Below are 12,603 nucleotides of genomic sequence, written 5' to 3'. Positions count from 1 at the left end.
CCTCATCTTTTAAAGCTGGTTTTCATACCTGAAAGGTGAAGCCATATCGGGAATGGTGCAAAAGGGTTTTAAAGAACAGGTAAATTGAAAAAGGGGCCAAAGGGTGGGCTGCCTTCTGAGAATTCGTAGGCGATCGAATAAACCCCACTTCTCTCCATTCTGCTAGCAAACGTGCAATCTTTGGAGAATAAAATCGACAAGCTACGCGGAAGATTAAACTACCTACGGGACATTAAAAACTGTAACATCTTATGCTTCACAGAGTCGTGGCTGAACGACGACACTATCAACATACAGCTGGCTGGTTACACGCTATACCGGCAGGATAGAACAGCCGTGTCTGGTAAGACAAGGGGCGGCAGACTATGTATTTTTGTAAATAACAGCTGGTGCACGATAACTAAGGAAGTCTCGAGCTATTGCTCGCCTGAGGTAGAGTATCTCATGATAAGCTGTAGACCACACTATCTACCTAGAGAGTTTTCATCTGTATTTTTCGTAGCTGTTTACATACCACCACAGTCAGAGGCTGGCACTAAGACAGCATTGAATGAGCTGTATTTCGCCATAAGCAAACAAGAAAACGCTCACTCAGAGATGACGCTCCATGTAGCCGGGGACTTTAATGCAGGGAAACTTAATTCTGTTTTACCAAATTACTATCAGCATGTCACGTGTACAACCAGAAGGGAAACAAACTCTGGACCACCTTTACTCCACACACAGAGACAAATACAAAGCTCTCCCTTGCCCTCCATTTGGCAAATCTGATCACTGAAACATGCATGAGAGCACCAGCTGTTTTAGAAGACTGTGTGATCACGCTCTCCACAGCCGATGTGAGTAAGACCTTTAAACAGGTCAACATTCACATGGCCACAGGGCCTGACGGATTACCAGGACGTGTGCTGCGAGCATTCGCTGACCATCTGGCAAGTGTCTTCACTGACATTTTCAACCTCTCCCTGTCCGAGTCTGTAATACCAACATGTTTCAAGCAGACCACCATAGTCCTTGTGCCCAAGAACACTAAGGTAACCTGCCTAAATGACTACCGACCCATAGCACTCATATCTGTAGCCATGAAGTGCCATAATTCTATCTTCCTGATTCCTGCTTACAAGCAAAAATTCAAGCAGGAAGCACCAGTGACTAGATCAATAAAAAAGTGGTCAGATGAAGCAGATGCTAAGCTACAGGACTGTTTTGCTAGCACAGACTGGAATATGTTCCGGGATTCCTCCGATAGCTTTGAAGAGTACACCACATCAGTCATTGGCTTCATCAATAAGCGCATTGATGACGTCATCCCCAAAGTGACAGTACGTGCATACCCCAACCAGAAGCCATGGATTACAGGCAGCATCCGCACTGAGCTAAAGGGTAGAGCTGCTGCTTTCAAGGAGCGGGACTCTAACCCAGAAGCGTATAAGAAATCCCTCTATGCCCTCCCGATGAACCATCAAACAGGCAAAGTATCAATACAGGATTAAGATTGAATAATACTATACCGGCTCTGATGCTCGTCGGATGCGGCAGGGCTTGCAAACCATTACAGACTACAAAGGAAGCACAGCCGAGAGCTGCCCAATGACACAAGCCTACCAAACGAGCTAAACTACTTCCATGCTCGCTTTGAGGAAAATAACACTGAAACATGCATGAGAGCACCAGCTGTTTTAGAAGACTGTGTGATCACACTCTCCGCAGCCGATGTGAGTAAGACCTTTAAACAGGTCAACATTCACAACATTCGTGTGCTGCGAGTATTCGCTGACCATCTGGCAAGTGTCTTCACTGACATTTTCAACCTCTCCCTGACCGAGTCTGTAATACCAACATGTTTCAAGCAGACCACCATAGTCCTTGTGCCCAAGAACACTAAGGTAACCTGCCTAAATGACTACCAACCCGTAGCACTCACGTCTGTAGCCATGATGTGCTTTGAAAGGCTGGTCATGGCTCACATCAACACCATTATCCCAGAAACCCTAGATCCACTCCAGTTTGCATACCGCCCCAACAGATCCACAGATGATGCAATCTCTATTGCACTCCACACTGCCCTTTCCCACCTGGACAGAAGAAAAACCTATATGAGAATGCTATTCATTGACTACAGCTCAGCGTTCAACACCATAGTGCCCTCAAAGCTCATCAATAAGCTAAGGATCCTGGGACTAAACACCTCCCTCTGCAGCTGGATCCTGGACTTCCTGACGGGCCGCCCCAGGTGTTAAGGGTAGGTAACAACACATCCGCCACGCTGATCCTCAACACAGGGGCCCCTCAGGGGTGCGTGCTCAGTCCCCTCCTGTACTCCCTGTTCACTCATGACTGCATAGCCAGGCACGACTCCAACACCATCATTAAATTTGTCGATGACACAACAGTGGTAGGCCTGATCACCAACAGTGACGAGACAGCCTATAGGGGAGGAGGTCAGAGACCTGGCCGTGTGGTGCCAAGACAACAGCCTCTCCCTCAATGTGATCAAGACAAAGGAGATGATTGTGTAGGACTGGAAAAAGAGGACCGATCACGCCCCATTCTCATTGACAGGGTTGCAGAGGAGCAGGTTGAGAGCTTCAAGTTCCTTGGTGTCCACATCACCAACAAACTAACATGGTCCAAGCACACCAAGACAGTCGTGAAGAGGGCACAACAAAACCTATTCCCCCTCGGGAGACTGAAAAGATTTGGCATGGGTCCTCAGATCCTCAGAAGGTTCTACAGCTGCACCATCGAGAGCATCCTGACTGGTTGCATCACTGCCTGGTATGGCAACTTCTCGGCCTCTGACCGCAAGGCACTACAGAGGGTAGTGCGAACCTCTATACCAGGCGGTGTCAAAGGAAGGCCCTAAAATTGTCAGACTCCAGCGAACCCTAGTCATAGACTGTTCTCTCTACCGCACGGCAGCAGTACCGGATCGCCAAGTCTAGGTCCAAGAGACTTCTAAACAGCTTCTACTCCCAAGCCATAAGACTCCTTAACGCCCCCCCATTTTTACACCGCTGCTAATCTCTGTTGTCATCTATGTATAGTCACTTCAATAACTCTACCTACATGTACATACTACCTCCACTAACCGGTGCCCCCGCACATTGACTCTGTATCGGTACCCCCCTGTGTATACTGTAGTCTCGCTATTGTTGTTTTACTGCTGCTCTTTAAATACTTGTTACGTTTATCTCTTATTCTTGTCCATATTTTTTTAAATGGCATTGTTGGTTGGGGGCTCGTAAGTAAGCATTTCACTGTAAGGTCTACCTGTTGTATTCGGTGCATGTGACTAATAAAGTTTGATTTGATTGAAATTACATAAGGGCGTGATCTATGAATCACGCTAGCAGGAAATACAGACTTACAGTAAAGCATTGCAATGCAGGTATTCTGTCACTCGACTGATGGTAAGGAGCATCAGAGACTTGATAGAAGTGGAATGTAACACATCTTGTCTTATCTTCAGAGGCTTTTTTACACAGCTGCACTACTAGGACCAGAGTTGCGGAGAGAGCAGTGTCCACACAGACACATTCACACACACAAGCGAACGTGAGTAAAGAGATAATCACAGCCCTTTCTGTTTCCAAACCTGTTTTTACTTGTTTGTCTTTAGCAAAAAAAAGAATTTCTATATAAAATCCTAAAACATACCGTACCGTTTCAATATGTTCCATATCAGGTCAATGTGACTAACTACTCTAAATCGGAATAAATGTACAGTTATTACTACTCTATATACAGTGCCTTCAGAAAGTATTCACATCCCTTGACTTTTAAGTTGTGTTACAGACAGTAGTGCATGTTTTTAGAATTTTTACAAATCAATTACATATGAAAAGCTGAAATGTCTTGTATTCAAAAGTTATGGAAAGCCTACATAATTTCTGGAGTAAACATGTGCTTAACAAGTCACATAATAAATTACATGGACTCACTCTGCAATAATAAATGTCTCACACAATTACTGTATCTGTAAGGTCACTCACTCGTGCAGTGAATTTCAAGCATAGATTCAACCACAAAGACCAGCGAGGTTTTCCAATGCCTCGCAAAGAAGGGTACCTATTGGTAGATGGGTAAAAAAAAAAACATTGAATATCCCTTTGAGCATGGTGAAGTTATTAATTACACTTTGGATGGTGTACCAATACACCCAGTCAATAGAAATATACAGGCATTCTTCCTAACAAACTCAGTTGCCGGAGAGGAATGAAACTGCTCAGGGATTTCAACATGAGGCCAATGATGACTTTTAAACACAGAGTTTAACCTGTTAGGGCTAGGGGGCAGTATTGACACGGCCGGATAAAAAACGTACCCAATTTAATCTGGTTACTACTCCTGCCCAGTAACTAGAATATGCATATAATTATTGACTTTGGATAGAAAACACCCTAAAGTTTCTAAAACTGTTTGAATGGTGTCTGTGAGTATAACAGAACTCCTATGGCAGGCCAAAACCTGAGAAGATTCCATGCAGGAAGTGGCCTGTCTGACATATTGTGTTTCATCTTGGCTCTTTTAATTGAAGACTGAGGATCTTTGCTCTAACGTGACACTTCCTGCGGCTCCCATAGGCTCTCAGAGCCCGGGAAAAAGCTGAACGATATCGAGGCAGCCTCTGGCTGAAACACATTATCGCTTTTGGCAAGTGGCCGATCAGAGTACTATGGGCTTAGGCGCGTGCCCGAGTCGACCGAATGCTTTATTTTCTTTCGTCTGTTTACCTAAACGCAGATTCCCGGTCGGAATATTATTGCTTTTTTAATGAGAAAAATGGCATAAAAATTGATTTTAAACAGCGGTTGACATGCTTCGAAGTACGGTAATGGAATATTTAGAAATTTTTTGTCACAAATTGCGCCATGCTCGTCAGCCTTATTTACTCTTTCGGATAGTGTCTTGAACGCACGAACAAAACGCCGCTGTTTGGATATAACTATGGATTATTTTGAACCAAACCAACATTTGTTATTGAAGTAGAAGTCCTGGGAGTGCATTCTGACGAAGCACGCAAAGGTAATAACATTTTTCTTATAGTAAATCTGACTTTGGTGAGTGCTAAACTTGCTGGGTGTCTAAATAGCTAGCCCTGTGATGCCGGGCTATCTACTGAGAATATTGCAAAATGTGCTTTCACAGAAAAGCTATTTTAAAATCGGACATATCGAGTGCATAGAGAAGTTCTGTATCTATAATTCTTAAAATAATTGTTATGCTTTTTGTGAACGTTTATCGTGAGTAATTTAGTAAATTCACTGGCAGTGTTCGGTGGGAATGCTAGTCACATGCTAGTCACATGCTAATGTAAAAAGCTGGTTTTTGATATAAATATGAACTTGATTGAACAAAACATGCATGTATTGTATAACATAATGTCCTAGGGTTGTCATCTGATGAAGGTCATTTGATGAAGATCATCAAAGGTTAGTGCTGCATTTAGCTGTGGTTTGGGTTTATGTGACATTATATGCTAGCTTGAAAAATGGGTGTCTGATTATTTCTGGCTGGGTACTCTGCTGACATAATCTAATGTTTTGCTTTCGTTGTAAAGCCTTTTTGAAATCGGACAGTGTGGTTAGATTAACGAGAGTCTTGTCTTTAAAATGGTGTAAAATAGTCATATGTTTGAAAAATTGAAGTTTTTGCAAGCGTCCCACCTAGCCCATAGAGGTTAAGCCCTTTTGCCACAACTTTGGAAGTATGCTTTGGGTCATTGTCCATTTGGAAGACCCATTTTCGACCAAGCTTTAACTTCCTGACTGATGTCTTGAGATGTTGCTTCAATATATCTACATAATTTTCTTCCCTCATGATGCCATCTATTTTGTGAAGTGCACCAGTCCCTCCTGCAGCAAAGCACCCCCACAACATGATGCTGCAACCCCCGTGCTTCACGGTTGAGATGCTGTTCTTCGGCTTGCAAGCCTCCCCCTTTTTCCTCCAAACGTAACGATGTTCATTATGGCCAAACAGTTCTATTTTTGTTTCATCAGACCAGAAGACATTTCTCCAGAAAGTAAGATCTTTGTCCCAATGTGCAGTTGCAAACCGTAGTGTGGCATTTTTATGGCGGTTTTAGAACAGAGGCTTCTTCCTTGCTGAGCAGCCTTTCAGGTTATATCGATATAAGACTCGTTTTACTGTGGATATAGATACTTTTGTACCCATTTCCTCCAGCATCTTCACAAGGTCCTTTGCTGTTGTTCTGGAATTGATTTGCACTTTTCGCACCAAGTACATTAATCTCTAGGAGACAGAACACGTCTCCTTCCTGAGCGGTATGACGGCTGCGTGGTCCCATGGTGTTAAACAATTTAAAGGCAATGCTACCAAATACTAATTGACTGTATGTAAACTTCTGACCCACTGGGAATGTGATGAAAGAAATAAAAGCTGAAATAAATCATTCTCTCTATTCTGATATTTCACATTCTTAATAAAGTGGTGATCCTAACTGACCTAAGACAGAATTTTTGCAAGGATTAAATGTCAAGGAATTGTGAAACTGCGTTCAAATGTATTTGGCTAAGGTGTATGTAAACTTCCAACTTCAACTGTATGTACAAGTGTGTATTATGCACGTATGAATTGGAAATGTGTTTTGCATATTCAAACTCAACGCTAGACACTCAGTGGGGCCACATGGCGCATGGCGTGACAAAAAATGTCTAAATATTCCATTACCGTACTTCGAAGCATGTCAACCGCTGTTTAAAACCAATTTTTATGCCATTTATCTCGTAGAAAAGCGATAATATTCCGACCGGGAATCTGCAATAAGCTAAACAGCCGAATGAAATTTCTCCACGGGGGCGAATCGTGCACGCACCTCATTCAATGGTCCTCTGATCGGCCACTTGGATAAGGCGATAATCTGTTTCAGCCAGAGGCTGCCTCGTCATCGTTCAGGTTTTTCCCGGGTTCTGAGAGCCTATTGGAGCCCTGGGAATTGTCACGTTACAGCTAAGATCCTTACTCTTCAATAAACAGATGCAAGACGCACGACTCCTTGTCAGACAGGCCACTTCCTGTATGAAACCTTGTCGGGTTTTTGCCTGCCATAGGAGTTCTGTTATTCTCACAGACACCATTCAAACAGTTTTAGAAACTTTAGGGTGTTTTCTATCCAAACCTGAACAATAATATGCATATTCTAGCTTCTGAGTTGGTGTAGGAGGCAGTTAAAAATGGGCACATATTTTTTCCAAAATTCTCAATACTGCCCCCTAGCCCAAACAGGTTAAAATGGTGTAAAATAGTCATATGTTTGAAAAATTGAAGTTTTTACATTTTTGAGGTTTTTGAATAACGCGCCACGGGATTACACTGGCTGTTACGTAGGTGGGACGATTTGGTGCCACCTACCCTAGAGAGGTTAATGGCTGTGATAGGAGAAAACTGAGGATGGATCAACAGCATTGTAGATATTCCACAATACTAACCTAAATGACATATTGAAAAGAAGGAATTCATTTATTTTTAGCTTTATTTAACTTGGAAAGTCTGTTAAGAACAAATTCTTATTTACAATGACGGCCTACCGCGGCTAAACCTGGACGACGTTGGGCCAATTGTGTGCCGCCCTATGGGACTCCAATCGATGTGATGCAGCCTGGATTTAAACCAGGTACTGCAGTGAAGCCACTTGTACTGAGATGCAGTGTCTTAGACCACTGCGCCACCTGTACAGAATACAAATATTCCAAAACATGCATCCTGTTTGCAATAATGCACTAAAGTAAAACCGCAAATAAATTGGCATAGAAATTAACTTTATGTCCTGAATACAAAGTGTTATGTTTGGGGCAAATCCAACACAACACATCACTGAGTACCACTCTTCAAATTTTCAAGCATGGTGATGGCTGCATCATGTTATGTGTATGCTTGTCATCGGCAAGGGACTGGGGAGGTTTTTGGGGATAAAAATAAACATAATAGAGCTAAGCATATGCAAAAGCCTAGACAAAAACCTGGTTCGGTCTGCTTTCCAACAAACACTGGGAGACAAATTCACCTTTCAGCAGGACAATAACCTAAAACACACTGGAGTTCGTTACCAAGATGACATTGAATGTTTCTGAGTGGCCTAGTTACAGTTTTGACTTAAATTGGCTTGAAAATAATATGCCATAACACAGGGCAACTGTGGCATGGCATCCGTGACAGGGAGACGCGTCCATCATGCATGAAGATGTATACAGGTAAGATAGCTAGCTACATTTTCAGATATAACACATTTCTAATTTTTACAGAAAGTGGTTTCAATTCAAGCTAAATTGTACTGTTAGCTAGCTAGCTAAAGTTAGATGGCTGGCTCCCTAGCTGACGTTATTATTCGTATCCCACAGATGTTTGCTTCGCTAGTTAGAGCCTAATGTTAGCTAGTTAACATTGAACCTGGATGGTTAGCTCCCAGCATATTCATGCAGGGTAGTAACGACAGGATGTTCATTGTTGTTTAACTAGCAAACATTATCTGGCTGGCTACATTCACTTGTGTGATCTTACACGTTTTTACCTAGCTTGGTTCATTGTTTACCTAGCTAGCTAGCTACATGTCTTAAGCTAAAGTGTACAACACGCGTTGAATATGGCCGGTGTCGGTAAATGTCTGCAAAAAAGCATAATGAAATTGTTGCCAGCAGAGCTGGTTAGGTTGTTTTCATGTTATCCATAGGTAAACAAATCATCGGCCAGAGTGTCAAGTGTGCGCTCTCAGGGAGAAATGAGAGGGGTGAGGGTAACGATGCTAAATGGGTGTAGACAATGGGCGTAGACAAAGAGGAGCTCTTCACTAGATATTTTCTCAAAAGTGAGTTTCAAGTTTATCAACTTTCAAAGCAGAATTACTTTCCCTTCGTTCCTCAACAATGCAGTCAAGTATGATATACCATTTTGTACCTCTGAGTCTCTACTTTTATCCAATGTAAAAAACGTCATTTCAAATTTTGTTGCATTGTAACGGTTGTCGTCGGGAATGGAGGACCAAAACGCAGCAGGAATGTGGATGCTCATCTTGTATTTATTTTAAATAATGAGAACACCAAAATAACAAACGAAGAATGCACGAACAACAAAACAGTCTTGTCAGGCTCACACATGCAAAACAAGAAACAATCTCCCACAAACACTTAACCAAACACATTCCCATATATAGGACTCTCAATCAGAGGCAACTAGAAAACACCTGCCTCCAATTGAGAGTCCAACCCCAATAAACTAGACATAGAAATACAAAAGACTAGAGACCACATAGAAAATACAAACCTAGAACATAACCCGGAAATAATAAATCAAACACCCTACTACATAAAACACCACCCCGAACCACATAAACAAAATACCCTCTGCCATGTCCTGACCAAACTACAATAACAAATAACCCTTATACTGGTCAGGACGTGACATGCATAAGACCGAATCCAGGTGGTGAGTCACATATATAAGACTTTTTCTAATAATAATGTGCCAATATTGTACAATCCGGGTGTGCAAACCTCTTAGTGACTTACCTAGAAAGACTCACAGCTTTAATCGCTGCTAAAGGTGATTCTAACATGTATTGACTCAGGGATGTGATAATTGTGCATTTCATTTTCAATACATTTTCTAAAATGTCTAAAAACATGTTTTCACTTGGTCATTATGGGGCATTGTGTGTAGATGAGTGAGAAACAAATATATTTCATCATTTTTTAAGTCAGGCTGTAACATAACAAAATGTGGAATACGTCAAGAGTTATGAATACTTTCTGAAGGGCACTGTATGTTTAGTAAGCAAAGATATTGAAGTTGACTCATTCCAATAACTGATTTAGCCTATGTTTTGGGGGTTCTTTATAGTTTATATTCTTTATGTGTTCCAGATATGGCATCCCCCAGCAGTCTCCTGTCTGAAGAGCAGTTCCAGTGCTCTATCTGTCTGGATGTGTTCACTGACCCAGTCTCCATCCCATGTGGACACAACTTCTGCAAGGCCTGTATCAAAGGATACTGGGATAGCACGGGCCTGTTCCAGTGTCCCCTGTGTAAGCAGATATTCCACATAAGACCTGAACCGGATGTCAACAGAACACTCAGAGGAGTTGCAGAACTTTTTAAGGTATTGATAGTGAGAGACAGAGAGGATTTCGCTACAGAGCCTGGAGAAGTGGTCTGTGATGTCTGCACTGGCAGGAAGCGCAAGGCTCTGAAGTCCTGCATGGTTTGTCTGACCTCATACTGTGAGACTCATCTGGAGCCCCATCAGATAGCCCCAGCCCTGAAGAGACACCAACTGATCAACCCTGTAAAGAACCTTGAAGACAGGATGTGTAAGAAGCACAACAAACTCCTTGAGCTGTTCTGTAGGACTGACCAGACATGTGTGTGTCAGTTCTGCTCTGAGACCGACCACAAGGCTCACAACAGCGTACCTCTGGAAGAAGAATATGACCAAAGGAAGTCTCAGCTTGGGAAGACGGAGGCACAAGTGAAGCAGATGATTCAGGAGCGACTGCAGAAGGTTAAGGAGATCAAACACTCAGTTGATCTCAGCAAAAAACACACTGAGAGGGAGATGTCTGACAAAGTACAGATCTTCACCGCTCTAGTTCACTCCATTGATAAATGTAAGGATGAACTAATTTGTGTGATTGAGCAGAAGCAAGAAGCTACAGAGAAGTGGGCTGAAGGTATCATTAAAGAACTGGAGCAAGAAATCACTGAGCTGAAGAGGATAAGCTCTGAGCTGGGGCAGCTCACACACACCAAGGACCATCTCCAACTCCTCCAGAGCTCCCCATCCTGGTGTCTCCCTGTAAAGGCCAAGGACTGGTCGGAGATCAGTGTTCAAAGCCACCTGCACATGGGGTACATGAAGAGAGCTGTATCTCAGCTGGAAGACAAACTGACAAGTGAGGTAAAGAGATTTCATAATGAGATGGAGAATGAGCTGAAGAAGTTGTGTGAAGCTGAGATGACGATTCTGCAGTATGCAGTGAATGTGACTCTGGACCCTGATACAGCATATCCTGAACTAATCCTGTCCGTGGATGGGAAACAAGTGAGATGTGGGGACCAATCACAGGATCTCTCAAATAACCCAAAGAGGTTTACTTATATATACAGTGTCCTGGGGAAGGAGGGCTTCTCCTCAGGGAAATCTTACTATGAGGTACAGGTGAAGGGCAAGACTGAATGGGATTTAGGAGTGGCCACAGAATCCATCAATAGGCAGGGGTGGTTACCACTGAGCCATGAGGATGGAGTGTGGACTTTGGGGCTGAGTACAAATAATTACTATGAGGCTAATGACCCCAAAGTACAGCTGAGCCTGAAAAGGAAGCCCCAGAAGGTGGGGGTGTTTGTGGATTATGAGGAGGGTCGGGTCTCCATTTATGATGTTGATGCCACTGCCAGATCTCACATCTGCTCTTTCACTGGCCACAAATTCACAGAGAAACTCTATCCATACTTCCACTGTGGGTATCCTGATGGTGAAAGAAACATAGCCCCACTGGTCATCTCTCCTGTCAGTCAGATGACTGGCCCAGTGCTACATTAGGGATGTTTGTCATTAAAAACATGTGTTGCTTTGTTTTCTTCCTATTAGGATGAAGATGCATAGATTTAGTAATATTGTTCTTTGTTCCTGTGTATTTTGTGTATTCTAATATACAGTGCATTCAAAAAGTATTCAGACCCCTTGACTTTTTCCGCATTTTGTTACGTTACAGATTTATTCTGAAATTGATAAAAAATAAAATTATCCTCATCAATCTACACACAATACCCCATAATGACAAAGCAAAAAACAGGTTTGAGATTCTAAATTGAGATCAGATGCATCCTGTTTCCATTGATCATCCTTTGTGATGTTTCTACAACTTGTTTGGAGTCCACCTGTGGTAAATTCAATTGATTGGACATGATTTGAAAAGGCACACACCTGTCTATATAAGGTCTCACAGTTGACAGTGCATGTCAGAGCAAAAACCAAGCCATGAGGTTAAAATAATTGTCCGAAGAGCTCCGAGACAGAATTGTGTCGAGGCACAGATCTGGGGAAGGGTACCAAAACATTTCTACAGCATTGAAGGTCCCCAAGAAGACAGTGGCCTCCATCATTCTTAAATGGAAGAAGTTTGGAACCACCAAGACTCTTCCTAGAGCTGGCCGCCCAGCCAAACTGAGCAATTGGGGGAAAAGGGCCTTGGTCAGGGAGGTGACCAAGAACCCGATGGTCACTCTGACAGAGCTCCAGAGTTCCAGAGTTCCAGAGATTTTCTGGTCTGATGAAACCAAAATTGAACTCTTTGGCCTGAATGTCAAGAGTCACGTCTGGAGGAAACCTGGCACCATCCCTACGGTGAAGCATGGTGGTGGTTGCATCATGCTGTGGGGATGTTTTTCAGTGGCAGGAACTGGGAGACTAGTCAGGATCGAGGAAAAGATGTACGGAGCAAAGTACAAAGAGATTATGGATGAAAACCTGCTCTTGAGTGCTCAGGACCTCAGACTGGGGTGAAGGTTCACCTTCCAACAGGACACCGACTCTAAGCACACAGCCAAGACAACACAGGAGTGGCTTCAGGACACGTCTCTGAA

General features: G+C 42.9%; 1 protein-coding gene across 2 annotated transcripts; it reads left to right on the top strand.

The window, feature by feature from the left end:
* Window positions 1-260: 260 nt before the first annotated feature.
* Window positions 261-11,840, top strand: LOC106588557 (E3 ubiquitin-protein ligase TRIM39-like). 2 transcript variants are annotated; one of them, XM_014177691.2, is made up of 3 exons: window positions 261-343; window positions 3,473-3,558; window positions 9,882-11,840. In XM_014177691.2, the coding sequence occupies exon 3, from the start codon at window positions 9,884-9,886 to the stop codon at window positions 11,558-11,560; it is 1,677 nt and encodes a 558-aa protein (XP_014033166.1). In that variant the 5' UTR covers window positions 261-343; window positions 3,473-3,558; window positions 9,882-9,883; the 3' UTR covers window positions 11,561-11,840. The 2 variants fall into 2 exon arrangements, with proteins under 2 accessions (XP_014033166.1, XP_014033175.1); XM_014177700.2 differs by lacking the exon at window positions 261-343 and having other exon boundaries at window positions 3,349-3,558.
* The last annotated feature ends 763 nt before the right edge of the window (window positions 11,841-12,603 follow it).

Source organism: Salmo salar, chromosome ssa02, assembly GCF_905237065.1.
Source record: "Salmo salar chromosome ssa02, Ssal_v3.1, whole genome shotgun sequence".
Classification (NCBI taxonomy): domain Eukaryota; kingdom Metazoa; phylum Chordata; class Actinopteri; order Salmoniformes; family Salmonidae; genus Salmo; species Salmo salar.
The sequence above is the reverse complement of the archived record's forward strand: the minus strand, read 5'-3'. Positions and strand labels throughout refer to the sequence as shown.